This window comes from Penaeus chinensis, chromosome 36 (assembly GCF_019202785.1).
Source record: "Penaeus chinensis breed Huanghai No. 1 chromosome 36, ASM1920278v2, whole genome shotgun sequence".
In the NCBI taxonomy this organism is placed as follows: domain Eukaryota; kingdom Metazoa; phylum Arthropoda; class Malacostraca; order Decapoda; family Penaeidae; genus Penaeus; species Penaeus chinensis.
The window spans coordinates 10975488-10995487 of record NC_061854.1 but is presented as its reverse complement, the minus strand read 5'-3'; the positions used below and the strand labels follow the sequence as shown (position 1 = coordinate 10995487).

Genomic DNA, 20000 nt, shown 5'->3' with positions numbered 1-20000 from the left:
TATAACTTTATACCCTGATTGATATAACTGACTCAATTATTTCCTTAGAAGTACCAAAATGAAATGTAAAAAAAGGAAATAGACACTTGCATGTGGTTCATTTTTGTCACCCAAAAGAGAAAAGGGTAAATTAAGAGTGTACACTTAAAAATCCTTTTTGCTGATTGTATTGCTCTCCCCAGGTTACCAACACCAATCACAAGGGGCTCTGGTCTGGTTGGTCGCTTGCCACACCCTTCACCAACGAGGCGTCTTGCTCCAATAAGGTCAAGCTTTCCACCTCTGAGTGCTAGTCCATCAGAACTGGGAATGGGTACAGAAATTTTGTTTCATTGTTCAATGTCCTTATAGTGATTAGTTACTATGTAATTGTCTGTTAATACTTATGAAAAATACTTTTAAAAGAAAAGTGGATATAAGGTATGATTTTTTTCCCCTCTCATTTTCTATTCCTTCATGGCAGATCCACCAAAGACAAACAAACCCTTGGGTCCACCAAGAAGCAGAGGCTCTCGTGGAGTTGCTCGAGGTGGATCAAGGGCTGCAACAACAACCTCCAGGATGAGCAGGGGATCAGGATCTTCAGGGTCAAGCAGAAAAGACTCTGATACAGTTGATGAGGATGGGTAGGTTTATCAGATTATTTGTATTAAATTTGTAAATGTTATTATTATTAGATTTAATAAGTAAGATTTAAAAACATTTTTTTGGGTGTTCTTAAAAGTTTTGAAACCAGAGAGTTAATGATTATCTTAATAGCATTATTCGTCTCCTTCTCCTTTTCTTTCTCTGGGTCATTTTCCTCCTCCTCCTCCTCCTCCTCCTCCTCCTCCTCCTCGTCCTCCTCCTTCTTCTCTTCCTTCCTCCCCCTTTTCCTTTGCCTCCTCCTCACCCTTCTCCTCTTTTTATTTATTTATTATTTTTTTTTTTTCCATCTCTTCTCTCTTGATCCCCCTCCCTCCTTGCTCATCCCTCTTCCCTTTTGTCTCTTCAATCTGTCCTTTTTTACGTTCCCTGCCAGGTCCTGATTGCATTGATATGAAGATGGGAAATAGAGAGTCCTTTGTGTGAGAGTGAATGCTCAGTGAGAGGTTGTGCCTTGGGAGAAGAGTGGTCTGGGAATGGGCCTGTGATATGAGGTTGTATTTTATATCCCCAGAACCATCTTGAGAGAGCCTACTTGGAGTAAGTGCCAGGTTTTGGCAGGATAGGGTTAGTCAGGTGTCTTATTCATACTCCTCTTTCATCCTCTCTCTTTCCCCTTCCCTTACTGTTTCCCCCTCTCCTTGCCCCACCTTGTATCCTTTTCCTTCTTTTTGTTTTCCTATCCTTTACCAAATCTTCAATTTCATCATCCTAACCAGTCTTCTTCCTCCTCTTTCTTGTTCTAACTGCCCCATTTCCCCAATCTTTCTTTTGTGGACTTTTAAAGTTAACCCTACTGTTCCTTTTATAACAGTACCAAAACCCCAAAGTTAAACCCTCCTCGCAAGCCAACCTCAAGAGCCTACGGATCCGTGCGTGCGAGGATACGTGTCCGTGGTGGACGTCCTATGATGCAAGGTTTTGCCAACGTTGGTTCTGTGTTTGATGAAGCAAAGTCAGAAGTGTTGCATCCACAGATCATCAAAATGGCTAGAAGATCAGGGCAGCTCAATCTTTGCAACAGAGGAATGCATGAAGGTATGAGTTAGCGATTCCTTTATTTTGAACAGGAGAATGATAATACTCAAGATAGTATTTGTTGTTATTTTTGGTTTAATGAAGAATAGTTCTATAATTATTAAGTCTTGTTAGTTTACTTCCTTGATTTACTTATTTGGTGTGATTTTATTGTTATTGTTTTTTTTTTTTTTCTTCTTTTATTTTCTTCTTTTCAGTACCTGATAAGGTGTATCACATTCATGAGATGGATGCTGATGAAGCAAAGAACATGATGATGGGTATGAGCATGGATAACACTGATGATGATCGCTGGTGGGAACAAACAGATCTCACCCGTCTGTATCTCTCCTCTAACTCTCTCTCATCTATATCTCCCAAGATAAGCAACCTCATGTCTCTCCAGGTTCTTGATGTGAGTTTGTGCATAAGCAAATTTAGGTTTAAGCATGTGATATGAGGAAATAATAGGAGCAATTTGGCAACTGCTTTGGTGTTAGTTTTAAGGTAGTTCACTTTAGCTAAAATTTAGTTGATTACTGTATTACAATAAAATAATAGAAAATTAGGGTTGAAAACAACTTTGAAAAGCTGCAGCTCAAAAACAAGTTCTGCTAGAGCCATAAAATTCTATAGCTATGCAACATGGAAGAACATAGAGCAGACTCTATTGCCATCCAAAATTTAGGTTTTGCCACACCATGGGTTGTATAGGTCATCTGTCATCATTGAGTTAAAGGGGGAACTGTATATTTGTTTCTGTGTTATATACTGGATACTTATAATAAAGATTTTTTTTCTGTGTTATATACTGGATACTTATAATAAAAAAAAAAATTATCTTATTTTCTTACACTGATGCAGCTAGTGCTGATTGTTATATTGCCTGTTTTTGTTTTTTGTCTTCCTATCTAGTACCCTTTTATATGTCTTAAGGACTTAGAATCTTTCTACTTGTTTAAGTTCATTTGTGTCTCTTTTATTTATTTGCCTTTGCAATTTTTCCGTAGTCTTGTATGCATTTCATCAAGACCAGTCTATATCATTTGGACTTTTGATTTGGCAATAACTTAGATGAAACATTGCAAGGACATATTTAAGATTTGATAATTATTAGGCTTCATCTGCTTATTTACAGTTGTCAGACAATTGTTTGACTTCCCTCCCTTCAACTATTGGTGAACTGACCTGCCTTCATCGCTTGAACCTAAGCCACAATCGTCTTGAAGAATTGCCAGCTGGACTTTTCCTTATATCAGATTTAAGGTCGCTGCAGCTGGATCACAACCAGTTGTCATCTCTCTCCAACGACCTGGGAAATCTCACAGTGTTGGAATATTTGGTATTTATCATAACCTGTTTTCAAGGGTTTTGAGTGTATAATTTACTCTCAGATTTACATGCTTTATGCATACATGACTCTTTTTGAAAAATATTTGAACCTACATGACCAAGGTTAGGCACAAAAAGATCAGAGCTATAACACTCAAGGCTCTAAGAGTTTAGATAATAATTTTTAACTGATTTTTTGCAGGATGTTTCACACAATGCTCTGACAGAGCTACCTTCAAGTATAGGATACATGCAGCGTCTCTCAAAGTTTAATGCTTCAAATAACAAGTTACAAGAGCTTCCATATGAAATTGGAGATTGTTTTGGTTAGTAACATCATTTTTAACCTGTTAGCTGATATATCCTGTATGAATCAGTGTTTCTTCTCTTGCAAAATTAATGAGAAGTCCTATCTCATGCTGTGACTGTGCTACAAATGCTGTTTTGTAGGTTTTTGTTGATACTGTTATCAGTAAAGGTTACTTTTCAGTAGTGTGTGTTGAGTCATTTGATGAAATATATAATATCATTACCATTATCATGATTGTGTGCTAATATGTATTCTCACAGTTGCTTCTCAAAAATCTGTTATGATTATTATCTAAAAACATTTAAGATGTAAGATGATGTAACAATTAAGGCTTATGATTATTTGTTGTGTGTTTTGTATTTCTTGTAGTGTAGGATAACTTATTTTTCATTTATATGTGCATTCCTAGTAAATGGCAGATTTAAAAAAATCATACATTTTCTTTTAGGTTTGAACCAACTTGATCTAAACCAGAATGAGCTGAAAGGCCTTCCAGATTCTATTGGTAACCTGCAGAAATTAGAGCAACTCTACCTCCGCTACAACTCAATCCAAATTCTCCCTCCTTTACATAACTGTGCATCATTAAAGGAGCTGCATCTTGGTTTCAACTTCATTAAGGTTAGCTTTTGACTACACATCTGTTGCTACTGTAAACCATAGTTAAGCAAGAATAAGAAATTTGGTGTATTTCTTTCTAACCTTTTATTGTGGATTACATACATATTTTATATAATCAGGAAATAATGTTTATGATATATTGATGAAAAGATTTTGTAATAATGTACTTTCCATTTACAGGAGATAGAGGCCGAACAACTAAATCATTTGACCGGAATAAGTGTGTTAGACCTTCGAGACAATCAGATTGATGATTTACCTGATCAGATAACATTGCTTCAGGGGCTTGAGCGGCTTGATATTACTAATAACAACCTGTCTACGTAAGTAGAGTTTTTAATATTGGGTTAAGAAGTTTAGTTCAATGATAGTATCAAGTTCAGCAAAAATAAAGTTGTACAGAGTATGTAGATGAAATTTCATTTGCAATTTACACTATCACTTTAGTTAGTCTAAACAAGAAAACAAATTGGAAGAGATTGTATAGTTAGAGTACCTGATATATATGGATTTTAAAACTCTAAGTTTCTAACGGCATAGATAATATGCCAATGAACCGAGAATTTGGTAATTCAGTTTTAACTACTAAGAGATATTAAAGAAAGTTATTAAGAATTTTCAAATTATAGAAATCAGGTGTCTTCCAGAGTATTTTCATCTTCATTTCAGTTTCGTCATTACTGGAATTCTCCTTTTTTTCTTTTCTCTATGTAGCCTTCCCTACCATCTTGGCCTTCTACCCCATTTAAAGTCCATGCCATTGGATGGTAATCCCATGAGACTGATTCGACGTGATATTATACAACGTGGAACAATGCAGCTCTTGAAGTACTTACGTTCAAGGGTTTCAGCTCCTGTCAATACATTCCCTGGTAAGAGATTATGTTACCAAAGCAAATAATGTTGATAATATAGACCATATCATGATGAGATCATATTTTGTGTGTAGAGGAAATCAACATTTATTTTCTATTTAACAAATCTTTAATTTTTTTTTTTTGTTAAGATAAGCATTACATATTTTGTCTTGCTAAAACCTTCTTGATTATTTTATTTGTGTTGACAGCAAATATGGTATCAACAAACTAAAAAGACAACAAACTAAATAAAAGCACATTTTCCTTTTTTTATCAGGTTTTGAAAATACACCTGTTGACACAAACCTGATAATGGGAGATAAAGCAATTCCAGACAAGTACCAGATGAGGACTACTCAGACAATGGCATATAATGAAAAATCTGCAGAAGTTCCAGATAAACTGATTGAAAACGCTGCAGAAGCAGGAGTGAGAACAATTGATCTCAGTAAAAATATCCTTCCTCAGGTTCCAGAAAAGTAAGTTTATTGGTTAGTTGAAAATGAAAAAGAAAGTGTATTATATTCTGTGACTATTTAGTCATTTTTATATTGTATATTTTGTTTATGTATAAGATAAGAAAAAAAAAAGTGTCAGAAAAAAATAATTTTACTTTTCTAGTTAAACTACAATTGCTATCAGTGCTCTTATTAACCCAATGCCGACAGGCATGACGTGAACATATGTGCTATGTCCACTGTAAGTACTTGTTTGATTGTTTTTACACATGGATGGCTACACTTTTCTTTGAATTACGAAAATATTTAATGTTATCTTATTTTGCTGTTACTAATGTTTAGAACATTATAGTAATTATAATGTTTATAATAAAATTAACACCATCGATATTCATAGCACTAGTAAAAAATATGTTTTTCTCGCCAATTCAAATCCCGTAAGGTCACAAGTTCTACTAATTGACTCCTTTGTGGCTAAGCACTGGCAGAGCCATCTATGTGCAGAGACATTTCGCAAAAGCATTTTCTCAATATTTTATTCATTTTCCCCAGCGGCATTGGGTTAATTATTATTTTGCTACTACTACTTCTACCATCACCACCACCTCTTCTACCTCCACCACCTCCTCTTCTACCTCCACCACCTCCTCTTCTACCTCCACCACCTCCTCTTCTACCTCCACCACCTCCTCTTTTACCTCCACCACTTCCTCTTCTACCTCCACCACCTCCTCTTCTACCTCCACCACCACCTCTTCTACCTCCACCACCTCCTCTTCTACCTCCACCACCTCCTCTTCTACCTCCACCACCTCCTCTTCTACCTCCACCACCTCCTCTTCTACCTCCACCACCTCCTCTTCTACCTCCACCACCTCCTCTTCTACCTCCACCACCTCCTCTTCTACCTCCACCACCTCCTCTTCTACCTCCACCACCTCCTCTTCTACCTCCACCACCTCCTCTTCTACCTCCACCACCTCCTCTTCTACCTCCACCACCTCCTCTTCTACCTCCACCACCTCCTCTTCTACCTCCACCACCTCCTCTTCTACCTCCACCACCTCCTCTTCTACCTCCACCACCTCCTCTTCTACCTCCACCACCTCCTCTTCTACCTCCACCACCTCCTCTTCTACCTCCACCACCTCCTCTTCTACCTCCACCACCTCCTCTTCTACCTCCACCACCTCCTCTTCTACCTCCACCACCTCCTCTTCTACCTCCACCACCTCCTCTTCTACCTCCACCACCTCCTCTTCTACCTCCACCACCTCCTCTTCTACCTCCACCACCTCCTCTTCTACCTCCACCACCTCCTCTTCTACCTCCACCACCTCCTCTTCTACCTCCACCACCTCCTCTTCTACCTCCACCACCTCCTCTTCTACCTCCACCACCTCCTCTTCTACCTCCACCACCTCCTCTTCTACCTCCACCACCTCCTCTTCTACCTCCACCACCTCCTCTTCTACCTCCACCACCTCCTCTTCTACCTCCACCACCTCCTCTTCTACCTCCACCACCTCCTCTTCTACCTCCACCACCTCCTCTTCTACCTCCACCACCTCCTCTTCTACCTCCACCACCTCCTCTTCTACCTCCACCACCACCTCTTCTACGTCCACCACCTCCTCTTCTACCTCCACCACCTCCTCTTCTACCTCCACCACCTCCTCTTCTACCTCCACCACCTCCTCTTCTACCTCCACCACCTCCTCTTCTACCTCCACCACCTCCTCTTCTACCTCCACCACCTCCTCTTCTACCTCCACCACCTCCTCTTCTACCTCCACCACCTCCTCTTCTACCTCCACCACCTCCTCTTCTACCTCCACCACCTCCTCTTCTACCTCCACCACCTCCTCTTCTACCTCCACCACCTCCTCTTCTACCTCCACCACCTCCTCTTCTACCTCCACCACCTCCTCTTCTACCTCCACCACCTCCTCTTCTACCTCCACCACCTCCTCTTCTACCTCCACCACCTCCTCTTTTACCTCCACCACCTCCTCTACCTCCACCACCTCCTCTTTTACCTCCATCACCTCCATCACCTCCTCTACCTCCACCACCTCCACCACCTCCATCACCTCCTCTACCTCCACCATCTCCTCTTCATCCACCACCTCCTCTACCTCCACCTCCTGCACCACCACTACCTCCTCTACCTCCTCCACCTCCTCCACCTCCTCCACCACCACATCCACCACCTCCACCACCTACTTACTACTACTTACTACTACTTACTTACTTATTGCTACTTACACCAACACCACTACTACTATGACTAGTGTGACTACTACGACTACTGCTGTTACTACTACTTCTACTTCTACTTCTATTAAATGCTTTTACATAATACTGTTATTACTATTACTACTACTACTGCTATTACTGCTGGTACTACTGCTACTGCTACTGCTGTTGCTACTACTGCTGCTTCTGCTGTTGCTGCTACTACTGCTACTACTGCTACTACTACTACTACTACTACTACTACTACTACTACTACTACTACTACTACTACTACTACTTCTGGTACTACTACTGCTAGTACTACTGCTACTACTACTACGACTACTGTTACTACGACTACTACTACTACGACTACTACTGCTGCTGCTGCTGCTGCTGCTACTACTACTACTACTACTACTACTACTACTACTACTACTACTACTACTACTACTACTACTACTACTACTGCTACTACTGCTACTACTACTGCTACTACTACAACTACTACTACAACTACTACTACTTCTACTTCTACTACTGCTACTACTACTACTACTACTACTACTACTACTGCTGCTATTACTACAGCTACTAATACTATGACTACTACTACTACTACTACTACTACTACTACTAAGACTACTACTACTACTAAGACTACTACTACTACTACTACTACTACTACTACTACTACTACTACTAAGACTACTACTACTACTACTACTACTGCTGCTGCTGCTGCTGCTGCTGCTGCTAGTACTACTACTGCTACTACTAATACTACTACTACTAATACTACTACTACTACTACTACTACTACTACTACTACTACTGTTACTACTACTGATGAGATAAGAAATAATACAAATCCTGTCATTACTAAGATGATAGTAATAATAGTGGGATCATTTAATGCCTTTCAAAAAGTCAGTTAGCTTGCTTTGTGTTAAATGTTAATTTTTAAATTACAGTTGTTATTATTGTAATTGTTCTTATTAGTAGTAGTATTAGTAGTATTTATTATTGATATTATATTTTTTCAGACTGGAGATGCTATCACCTCATGTATCAGAAGTTATGCTGGGCATGAATAAGCTAACATCAATCCCAGCATTCTTTGGTACATTTCGGCGGTTGCAGTTCTTAGATGTGCAAGGAAACCAACTTACTGATTTACCTACAGATCTTGCACAGTGTCTGTATCTTCGTGAAATCAATATTTCTGCAAATAGGTACAAGTTCATGGTTTACCTGTTTGAGAATTGAATACTTACTACTTTATCCATTCATTAAGTAATAAGAAAATATTGCCAGTATGGTTGTAAGTTTTGTGAAATAGCTTAAAGTAGTTCTTCAGTATTTGCAGAGATAAAAGAAATGACCAATACTTATTTCAGATTTGAACAGTTGCCAGCATGCGTCTATGAAATGGCACAGCTCGAAATTTTATTGGCTGGGGACAACAAAATTACTTCTATTTATGTTGAAGGTCTCTCAAAGTTGAAACGAATAGCAACTCTGGACCTCCACAACAACAACATAGATTTTGTCCCACCTCTGCTTGGAAACATGACACAGCTAAGGTTTGTATGGGAATGATTATAGTTTTTATTGATTATAGTTTTTTATTTTATTATAATTCTGTAGGTTAAGTAGCCTAAGATTACTTACAAGTTGGTTATTTTGTAAAATGAGGTTTGATTATAACAGTGTGCTTTCTTTAGAGTAAATAAAAGATAAAAAATAAGTCCAAAATATAAATTTTACTTTCAGAACTCTGCAACTAGAAGGAAATGCATTCAGGGTACCAAGGACTGCCATTTTAGCTAAAGGAACTCGAGAGATCCTGGACTACTTGCGAACAAGAATTGTTGATCAATGAATTTGTTAAAGATGTAAAGCAAACTTGTATGTGGTACATTGTAAAGGATATTCTCAAACTTTAAACTATTGACCTCAGTATTGAAACATATTCTCTGAATAATGATTAGTTTACTATATGTAGGGAGAAGTATAAAGGACCAGTTTATTCTATAATAGAAGTGATAAAATAATATAAATTCAAATCCATCCGCATGCTCATGTCTGTATGTGTAAGAAAGTATCTGTAACATAATCTTTGCCCTAGGTATACCTTTTTAAGGAGCACAGTGACCCTTCAGGAAATGAACAAGAAGCAGTCCAAACCAATTATTTTATAGTATGTGATATTGAATGTATTTTATGCTTGTTGAGCAAGCAAGTTATGCATTCATTTGAGAGGAGAAATTTGTGATAACTAGCTTATTGATGTAATTCAGAGAGGATGAAAGTTGAAGGGCTGAAAGTTATTTTTAAAAGATTTCAGGTGGTGGAACCTTGCACAAACACTGGCTTTGTCATTTAAATGTGTATTTGCATGTTTAGTAATGTGTATACACTTGTGTTTCCTATACTTTTCATAGGTACCAAGATTAACTACAAGCTTTAAATAATTCAATATTGTTTTTAATATTTGATACTGCTGAAATTTGCTGTTACTGTACATACTACCAAAGAGGTTATAGGAAAAATCTTAAATATGTTGATTATTCTTTACAAAAGTATGATATAAATGTACCTTTCATAATATTTCCCAAAATATAACTGTGGTATATCATATTTCTAAAATGGATTTTATTATTGCACTGAAAAAAAATCAGCTGTTTTGTAATGTGTACTTAAAATGTGATTTGTAAATATGTTTTTACTGTGAACATTGATTCAGGAATTCTATACTCATACTAATTCAGTAGCATAAATGATGAATTAGGAGTTTTTTTGTGTAATAAGTCATAATACTGTGTTTTTAGTTATTTTTCACATCAGTTAGGTGTACGGGAAAATTGAGAATAAAATAATTTCAATGAAATTATAAAATGTGCTAATTATATGTGCTTAGTAATGCAAACAGCTTAAAATAATTTACTTAACCTTAGTGATGCATTTTAGTTGAGGATATTGAAGATATATATATTTAATATAACATTAAAAGCTATATGTACCTTGTATTTTGTGTTACTTTTGACTACAAGTAATTTTATTCTGCCATAAATTCACTCATTTTAATACTGTTATGCTTTGCCTTCTACTTTCTCATAGTCTTGTAATGTTAAATTTTCTATTTCCTTTAACTTCTGCTATATTGTTGTTATTGTTAGTATTATCATCATTATTATTATCATTATTGTCATTATTATATTATTATTATATATATATATATTTTTTTTTTTTTTCTACATTAGCTCTTAAATTTCTGACTTTTATCTTGCCATGTTCCTTGGTAAATGGTTTCTTTCACAAATTTAGTGCTCACAGTACAAAAGTAAGTACTATAATGCTTTAAATGATTTTATACAGTAGTTGTCATCATTTAATGGTCTTACAAAACTGCCATTGTTAATTTATAATCTTGTTTTCTCTAAATGTATTTTTATAGTATATAGCACAGTTAAGTATGACACACCTTTTTGGCTTTGTAGAATTAAGAATATATTCATATAATTGATTCATTAGGTTATTGTCTTATGGAAATTTTTAATTTATACTCTCACGAACAATTAAATAGCGACTTCAAAACAATAAGTTGAATGGTTAATGGCTACAAAACAAATGAATGTGCTAGACATCAGAGGTTATTTAGCTTGATAGGAAAGTGTAGAGGGGGTTAGTTTACGATGAAATGTGCTACATATCAAAAGTTGTACTGCATATTAGGATGGTATGGTATTGAAAAGGGGAAAGAGTGCTGATGATAGAGAAGGAGAGTAAATGAGTTAAGGTAGGCATTAGCAAAAGGGGGAAAGGGGGAGGTTCAGGGGAATTGGATCAAATGGAGGATAAGTATGCATTTGAGGTAGATGTCAAATGTGTGGGATTCCACAAGGAGCTATTATGAATGGGTATCAGAGAAGTAGGAAGTGAAAAACCTGGGGGAAAAAAAACTATGGAAAGAAGTGACTTATCAAGAGGTCGGTGACTTGGAATGAATTGAGCTTACAGCAGTTGTTGAGGAGGGGGTAGTAGTAGCAGCAGCAGCAATGGAAGTTGTGATCAAAGGAAAGCCAGGGGTATGTGGGGAAGAGAAAGATCACTCCTCAGGGCCCCCATGAGAGGTAAAGGGTAGACAAACAGGAATACCAGGCCCATGGCTCCTTGAGGCTGTATGAGACTGACAAAGCCAGCCATTTATCCTTTCAACATAGTTCTTACATCTTAGGGAGTGGACAGAGCAGGGGTTGGAGAAGAAAGGACTTTGTGAATTTACTTAAGCTGAGGACTGAGGCCCAAGGGAAGGTCTGAATGTGGGATCTGTCTATCCCCCCAAAAAACATTAATGGACAACATTGGATTGTAGGGAGGAGGGTAATCATTTGAGAAAAAATATAGTATTATAAAATTGAATATTTAATAATAATACTAAATATTTAATAATAATACTAATGTTTATTTATTTATTTATTTAATTTTTAAAATCTTTTCCCTAAAAAATAATGTATGTTGCAGTCAGAAGCATATATTGAGGTGAATGTGTGTTAATTGTATGAAATTTTCAGCTCCATTGGCTGACCATGTGAAAGGTCGTGCACCATAAAACCTTCCATCTCCCCTTGGTTAGTCCCCATACCATAAACAGGTGCTAGGAAAATACCCTTGCCTGTCAGCAAATAGGTCACACCTGACTCATGCATTCATACTTCATGTCTCATTCCAACCCACCTCTCTGGTCCACATTCAATATTCCTCTTTCAGTCCCACATATCCTATTATCCTGCCCCCATGTTACTGAAGCCTGTACCCTTGCTTTTCCTAATTTCCCCGACCCTCCAAACTGTCAGACATCCCCACAGAATCTCCCACTTTTCAATTAACAGCCTGTTCTCCTTTGTCAGATGTATAAATATCCTCCATTTGAACTAACCACCCTTTGTCTTTAACTCTTGCCCTTCTGTCAATCCCTATCCTACCCCAGAAGACATTTTCTAATAAAGAGCTTTAAGTTCTCTACCACCACAATGTTACCATTGTATTAGATGACCTTTGATGTCTAGCCCTATTTAAAAGTTGGCACGGTGCAGGAAATCATGTACGTAGTGAGTGAACTTAAGTCCTGAATAATTATAAATCTAATGTCTGAACTTGACAAGTAAATGGACTGTAATGCTCTTGTACAGTATCAATGTAATTTGACAATAGTTGATGCAGCTTTTATTTTAAAAATTAACATGATTTAAGTGACCATGTAATTATTATTGTCTTATTTTCATGTTTTCAGATACTTCATGCTAAACACTAACCCTCTGGCCATGTTTATGAATAATCAAGAGTTGCTCTGACCCTCATTAGCACATTGAAGGTCTGCTCCAATTGCTGTAATTTGGATCATTGCCCAGGTGCTGAGTGTAGTGAACTTATGTAAGCCTGTCCTTAACAATGTATCTGAAATTCAATTTGAAAATGTGGAGAGATTTTTGAAGATTTGTTGTTATTAGTAGACAAACTAAGGTGGCTTAGAAAGTTGCAGATTTGATAGAAAAAAAAAATCTTCAGGGGGATACTGAAGGCTTAGCTAATCTAGAATGGACATGACCTTATTTTGTGTTCCATAAATTGTAATACACAGGGTACTAACATGTAAATATCAGACATTTCCAAGAATTTTCTGTAATCAGAACTTTGTTACAGGTGCAAAACTTGTTAAAATGCATGCATGTATTACATTACAGTAGATTTCATGGTCTATGTAACAAAAACATGTAAAATAAGTATTGTATATCCACCACCAATATGCCGTGGAAATAAGTCAAGTTTCATTCGTAAAATACATGGTTAATAAGCCTTCCCATTTTAAAGAATACATTTGGTTTCACAACTATTCAAGTTTCATGTAAAATGGAATTCCATTACTACTAGACTTGATAAGCTGCACTTCTAGGTAATGTGTATAATCAGCAATTTATTTTTCTTTTAGAATGGGTGACTTATCTATATGAAAACACACAGTTGTGACCTTGAAGTTCTCTTGGATGCAGTTATTGCATATCAGGTGTATAACTACTTTGATTTTATAAAGTGGTTGTTTTATTTATCTATATTTTCAATTGTATCCCATCCCAAGGCATTTATTCCTTGTCTTGAATTAGTGCCTAATATAGTGGGTATAACAAAATCATATCAATAGAATAATTGAGTACACTAAAATGGCATCATAGGTATGTGCATTTAAGTGATGCATATTTTATACATACTCGCACAATGTTCAACATTTAGTTGTCAATTTACTTTGCTAGCTTTAATTTGGTAAAATATCCTAGGCTGTGATAAAAAACAATGACTAGTTAATACTCAGTGTGAATTTCTCCCACTACCTTTAGTATCAAAAGGTTTTGTAACCAATTTATATAATTGTCCTGTGCCTCAACAGCACGTTTGTACTACTTGTCAGCCCTAATTGTTAAGTAAATTGCTCATAACTTCATTTAATAAATACTAAAACCATTTCATAAATAATTTCACCCGATATACGTTGCTAGTAACTTTCATAAAGTATGGAGGAAAGATTTCAAACACACAGTAACTACCATCAACTTTATTCTGGCTTATTGAAGACGAAAGTCAAGTGGCATCTTCCACAGTACTGACGATCAAACATGTTGGCCATGAACACACCAGCACCACACTCCTCACTGGGACACTCACGGCGCTGGCGGGTGATCTTGCCATTATCATCCACCTGCAAGAGTATAAGCACACATTAAACACCATTTTAACCCCTATGATCTGGAAAACGTTACCATCATGTCAAGAAAAAATTTGGCTAGAGAAGTGGGTGACAAAATGCTGTCATGGGGAAATCAGGCTGTGGGCTAGGTAATGCAAACTTGGCCATCATAAGCACTTGCTGAAGGATGGGGTGGCAGGAAAGACTGGCCATTAGTGCACAGACTTAATGGAGGGCAATCTGACTCGTATGGGATTTAGAAGAGGGCTTTTGAATTACTCCCACTCAAACAAGTGGAATGGGATGTCTGAGCCATGACTAGAAGAGTCCTGGCTTCATGGCAGACACCATTTCCAAGTTAAGCATCCTACTCTAGGTTGCCAGGCCCAGTAGTGAATGTTGTATTACAGAAAAATAAGATTTTAAAACCCATCACAGCCAGGTGAACAGAAATCCCTGAGCATGATAAACTAGTGATAGAGAATGTTTATGCTTAGGCATTTTTAGCTGCAAGATGATGAACATTGCAAAGGGGAAGTAGAGTTCTCACCACACCCCAGTTCCTGTACGCCTGGCCTACTATTATACCAACATTTCAAAACCTTGTATTCATGGTACACATACCTTATAGTACTTCAGCACAGCAAGCTTAACCTTCTTATGCTTGTGCTTAATCTTCTTGGGGGTAGTGTAATTCTTCTTCTTGCGCTTCTTGGCACCACCACGAAGGCGCAGTACCAAGTGAAGAGTAGATTCTGGGATGGAAGAATTAAAATTAGGGAACTGGTTTTGAAATAATCCAAAAGAGTTGAGTAAAGAAAATATGGCAAGGTCAAGATGTCTCAGTGGCAAAGAACTTTGAACCATCTGTAGGGATATTTAACAGAAAACTAGTGAACAAAACTTCACAACAGCATTGTGTTTAAGGAATGCAGAAATTTGGCAAGGTCAGTCTCCTGTGTGGTCATTTTAGCATCATTTGCCGATGGGTTAATCTGTATACAAGATCTTGTTTTACACTAATGAAAAGCAGAATTTATATATTGATATTGTAACCAGGATTTTAGATTAACAATACCAAAATTATTCTTGTACTTTAGCTTTTCATTTAACCCAATGCACCCGGGGAAAACGGGATGATGCTATGCCTATTTTCTATATATATATATATTTTTTTTTTGCAAAATGTCTGCCCATAGATGGCTCTGCTAGTGTTTAGCCACTAAGGAATCAATGAGTAGACCTTCTGACCATAAATTATTTTGTAAATCTAAGAAGAGGGTGAACGGACGAGACAGGCAGTACTCGTAACTGGCTCATTGGTGACTTAGTGCAAATATATCTATATTTAAAAACAAACAAGTACTAACAGTGGGCATAGCACGTGTCTACCCGTCGGCAAGGGGTTAAGTGACTTGAATTAAGGTAATCACACAAGCTTACCTTTCTGGATGTTGTAGTCAGACAGAGTACGTCCATCTTCAAGTTGCTTGCCAGCGAAGATAAGACGCTGTTGGTCTGGGGGAATTCCTGAAAACAAAATCAAAATTACCAAAGTTTCAATGTCATTCTTACTTACTAAATAGGAACACAAGTGTGTGAACTGAACATTAACAATGATTGAACTTACCCTCTTTATCCTGGATCTTTGCCTTCACATTTTCGATAGTATCTGAAGGCTCGACCTCAAGGGTGATGGTCTTCCCCGTTAAGGTTTTAACGAAGATCTGCATGGTGGCAGTCTGAAAAATATAAATTTCTTCAGTCATGTATTTTTTAATTAGTCCAAATATAAAGTCAATAGTGCAAGAGAACTGAAACATTTACATTCATATTACATCAATAAAATTGTTCCATACCTAGAATATTCTCTGGATATTTGACATGTATTCCAAAAGACTTTTCTAATATAACAATGTAGAAAAGGTATGAAAGTGAATATCTTCAATACAAGGGATGTCTTTGACCAGTCTCAATCTTCAGAAATGCGAGTATTTCTAATGAAATTATAATCAAAACCAGTCAAACATACCTTGTATTGAGAAGATATTCACTTGTTCATACCTTTTACATTTGTCAAAATTAATAGAGTTCAATATAATTTAAGTTTAAAAAAACCAAAACTACTCTTGTCTTTGATATGGAATTTCATATACAGTGTTCTGACACTGGTTTAATCTTTGCAAATTTCTTACTGTGTAATGACAAGTTCCATTACTCTGATAATTTTAAAGTTACTTGAGTGCTAAAAACCCTACCACCATGGGATGTTATCGAGGGCAATGCATGTGGATAAAGTGAAATAATCACATCAACCTTGTAGAGCATAAAAGATAGACAATAAATTAAAATAAACAGGTACAGCTGCTGCTGCCTTGCATCACTGCTCAAATACTAAGTCCACCTCACTGTATAGTGAACAAACAGAGGGTATGAATGGTTAGGTTTGGATTCGCATGATACTCTAATATTAGGTATCTGGAAATAAGACTTGCACACTGGAGGCTACATCACTCTCGTTAGCAAACACCCCTAACAGTACTCCCCAAGACCATTACCATTTATCTAAGTATGAAAGGTTTAAGAAAACCTGATTACTTTTATTCTTTATTATAAATTCTGCAGAATACAACAGCACATATATTCTTTCAAGTAGGCTTTGGAATCCAGGTTCAGAAATCTTCTGAAATTAACTTTATTACACCAACAGAATTGCATTAATGCAACCATCATTTTCCGGATTATTTGTAACTTGGGCATACTTGCCCCAAACAACTTTACCACTCTGAGTTACAAGACCCAGTTCACTAATGTTCACTTCTATTACAGTACCCTTTGTAATCACTCCCAATGATGTGTACATGGTTGAACTAGGGTTCTTTTTCACTCCAATTATGGGCAAGCAAAATGTTGCTTTCAGTTCTGGATGTGTAACATGAGCTTTCTTGAATCTGAGTGCCATAGGTCTTATGAACCTTTCAAACTTGGGAGGCTTTCTTGTGAAATTGTCACCGACGTAAGTAATTTTAGTCACCATTCGCTGCCAAGCTTTCTTTCTTCTCTTACCGGTCTTGATAACTTTGAACACTTCTGCTTCAGACTGTGCCCTAACTTTTGGAAGGGGAACATCCCATTTACCGGCCTTCTCCTTCCTCTTCTGTTTGATCATATTAGACAAGACTTTGGCTCTCGATTCACCCTCACGGTCCAAGAGATAAGATGGAATGGCACCTTCTGGCACTTCCTCCTTATTCTTCTTTTTGTTGAGTTTCTCTTCATGGGCTTTCAGGGTCTTCTTCATTTGAATCTTCTCCTTCCGACGTTCTTTTCCAAAGAGCTTGCCCTTTATTCCATGCAACTTCTGTGCCTTCCATGAAAGGTCTTTATGTGCTCTTGCAGCCTTTTTCCGCATATGCGTCTCATAATCCAGGCGCCGGCCATGACGCTTCTGGTGAAGCTCAATATGCTCGTTCTGCGGCATTGTGGTTAGAGTGAGTGGTCTTCAGGCAGAAACTGGTGCAGCAGGCTCAGCTCTGCTGCAAACCCACACGGTGGTCACAATCACCTATGCAGGTCCTCCTGAAGCAGCTGCGCTGCAGCTGTTGCCGTGGACACGGTCACCTGGGGAGAGACGAGGAGGCAAATTAGTACGCACTCCAAGTCTCTCCCGGTGAAGTGTCCACCACAAGACTTGGAAGTTCTATAGCTTCCTTATAATTCACTAACTGATGGACAAGTGAATAAACTTTCTTAGGGGTGACACTAAGCCTTGTGCATTTCAATTCTCCAGCTTGCTAAGGTAAGCAATGTATAATATCTCAAGATATGGTATTTGTTACCAAAATTGATGCACCCTCCAGAAAAATCCCAAAACTAGGATCTTGTGCAAATCCAAACCTATCCTTTCTTTATTCCCTTGCCAGGGAAGGAAGCCCACCCTGTATATTCCTTTATTAGCACTGCTCTAAGAGGGTGTCAGGGTGTTGTGGACAGGTGAGAAGTGACATGCAGCAATATTTTCATCAATTTTTTGGTAAATATGAGGCAGCAGCTGTACTGGTGTGTAACTTTATGCTCTATAAAATGGCAATGTCCATTTCCATCTATTGGTCACTCAGTAACATTAACCTAGCCAGACATGCATCTGCTTAAACTAAGTTATGCATCTCCAAATGCTTCACAAAAGAATCCACAGAAGTATGGCTACCTGAAGAAGCAAGTGAAACTGGTTGCATATGGAGGTCTTGTAAACCTTTGCAACTTGATAAAACTTTACATGAAGTTCTGCTAGCCTTTAAATGGTGCATCAACAAACTTACTGGGAACATTAGTGTTACACTTGCTTAACGAGATGCCACAACATCAATTAACAATTTCCAGCATGGTTTATGGTGGACCTTACTACCGTCTGAAACTATAATTCAACTTAGCAGTATGGTAATGAGCAGGCGGCTATTTCAACTCCCAATTGCTTTACCCTGAATTTATTGGTGCAAGACTAATGAGCATACATGAAACCATACACTTTTTTTTTGTTTTACATGGTAATTCACCACAAAGAAACCGTCACATACTTCCAAACAATAAGATCACTAACATTCATTTCCTTCCCACATCCCCCGACCTACATCGTGCAATTTGATAAAATGTGGCTCTGAGCCCAACCCGTTCATACACGACCCCACAACACTTGTATCGATCATTGATCTCTCGTTGTGAGCATTTAAGTCCCGTAAACACAAGAAAAGTAGATAAACGGTTTCTCTCCACCACACTATCCAATTCCATACAAACAACACGAGGTCAAAGAATCACCCAAGGAACTTTTCGACTCTGAAACTCTCACGTGTTATGAAAACTCAACGCCAGACATGGACACCCGCATGGCTCCTCACACTGCCTTCTCTTTTAACACATTCACCAACAACCGCCGATTAAACACACCTCGTCTTATAAACAGCACTACCCTCAACTCCTCCTCAATATCCCCACCACCAGAAAGTCCAAAGAAAGCTTACCGTCCGGCGAAAAAGAGCACAAAAAGGAGAGTGTGTACGTACCACGCTTACCTCGAGCTGAGCGAGGCGAGAGAAGGAGCGAGATGGGACGATGGTTCTTTTACATTACTTGTGGGCGCTCGATATGATCAATCTCATAGAAATGACTCCCTCGCTATGAATTCTGACAATTATTTAAAGTTTGGTATTGTGTTGTTCAAGTATTTTGGGTTTAGGTTTTCCTCTTTGGTTTGTGTTTTGAAGGAAGTTGGGAAAGGAACCGTCGCCTCAGTCATCATTGTAAACAAGTGTAGATTTTATTGTGACATTTCTATCATTTCCTGAAATTTAATTCTCATGACTCGAAAGCGATGGAGGTTATAGAATCTTTAATTAATAAGGCCGATGTAAGTGGGTATGGGGACTATGAATGTGAAGAAATTGTTTTTTGCTTGTTTTACTCTTCTGTTTTGGATTCGAGGAAAATGTTGAAAAAGCCGCTTAAATTTACATTGTTTTGCTTTCTTATTTTGCCTCTAGTCAGACTTCCTCTTTTGAATTTTCCTCCCAATTCCTATTTGTAAAGCTACTTTTGTACGTCTCTTCATTATAGTACTAAGAGAAGTAATGATGAGTCTTGACATGAGTCAAAGTAAGGGAGGCAATCTTTCATCAATATAAGCCTTCATTTAACCCGGATTAAGTTCGAAATATAAGACCCTAACTGAATGAAATGGGAATACTCCGATCTGAGATAATGACAGAGTAAACTTGAGAAGTATA

At 37.6% G+C, this 20000-nt stretch overlaps 3 protein-coding genes across 10 annotated transcripts in view; 2 read left to right on the top strand and 1 right to left on the bottom strand.

The window, feature by feature from the left end:
* Positions 1-13997, top strand: part of LOC125044554 (leucine-rich repeat-containing protein 40-like) — a 22687-nt gene extending 8690 nt beyond the window's left edge. For all 6 annotated transcript variants that reach the window (XM_047641252.1, XM_047641251.1, XM_047641254.1 and 3 more), the window contains 13 exons: positions 183-313; positions 464-626; positions 1460-1683; positions 1881-2077; positions 2801-3004; positions 3197-3320; positions 3753-3925; positions 4106-4248; positions 4640-4797; positions 5060-5261; positions 8525-8713; positions 8879-9064; positions 9255-13997. In XM_047641252.1, coding sequence (XP_047497208.1) covers positions 310-313; positions 464-626; positions 1460-1683; positions 1881-2077; positions 2801-3004; positions 3197-3320; positions 3753-3925; positions 4106-4248; positions 4640-4797; positions 5060-5261; positions 8525-8713; positions 8879-9064; positions 9255-9363 — 2076 coding nt within the window. In that variant the 5' untranslated portion in view covers positions 183-309 and the 3' untranslated portion in view covers positions 9364-13997. The remainder of the gene's footprint in view (positions 1-182; positions 314-463; positions 627-1459; positions 1684-1880; positions 2078-2800; positions 3005-3196; positions 3321-3752; positions 3926-4105; positions 4249-4639; positions 4798-5059; positions 5262-8524; positions 8714-8878; positions 9065-9254) is intronic.
* A 76-nt stretch (positions 13998-14073) lies between these two features.
* On the bottom strand, positions 14074-19406 carry LOC125044556 (ribosome biogenesis protein NSA2 homolog). Its single transcript, XM_047641257.1, has 6 exons — positions 19281-19406; positions 16925-17841; positions 15851-16034; positions 15664-15750; positions 14845-14975; positions 14074-14232 (listed from the first exon to the last, which is right to left on the bottom strand). Exons 2-6 carry the CDS (start codon positions 17699-17701, stop codon positions 14089-14091), a joined length of 1323 nt encoding a protein of 440 aa, XP_047497213.1. The 5' UTR covers positions 17702-17841; positions 19281-19406; the 3' UTR covers positions 14074-14088.
* A 73-nt stretch (positions 19407-19479) lies between these two features.
* LOC125044990 (transcription factor SPT20 homolog) overlaps positions 19480-20000 on the top strand; it is a 19196-nt gene continuing 18675 nt past the window's right edge. For 2 of the 3 annotated variants that reach the window (XM_047641997.1, XM_047641998.1), the window contains exon 1: positions 19480-19624. In XM_047641997.1, coding sequence (XP_047497953.1) covers positions 19589-19624 — 36 coding nt within the window. In that variant the 5' untranslated portion in view covers positions 19480-19588. The remainder of the gene's footprint in view (positions 19625-20000) is intronic. The other variant, XM_047641996.1, reaches the window with a different exon arrangement.

Excerpts from the sequence above, each read along its gene's own strand:
- LOC125044556 (XM_047641257.1), bottom strand. The coding sequence starts at position 17,701 with ATGCCGCAGAACGAGCATATTGAGCTTCACCAGAAGCGTCATGGCCGG. Across the intron at positions 15,751-15,850 it reads AAAGATCCAGGATAAAGAGG|GAATTCCCCCAGACCAACAG; the intron begins GTAAGTTCAATC and ends TTTTGTTTTCAG. Across the intron at positions 14,233-14,844 it reads CTGTGCTGAAGTACTATAAG|GTGGATGATAATGGCAAGAT; the intron begins GTATGTGTACCA and ends ATACTCTTGCAG.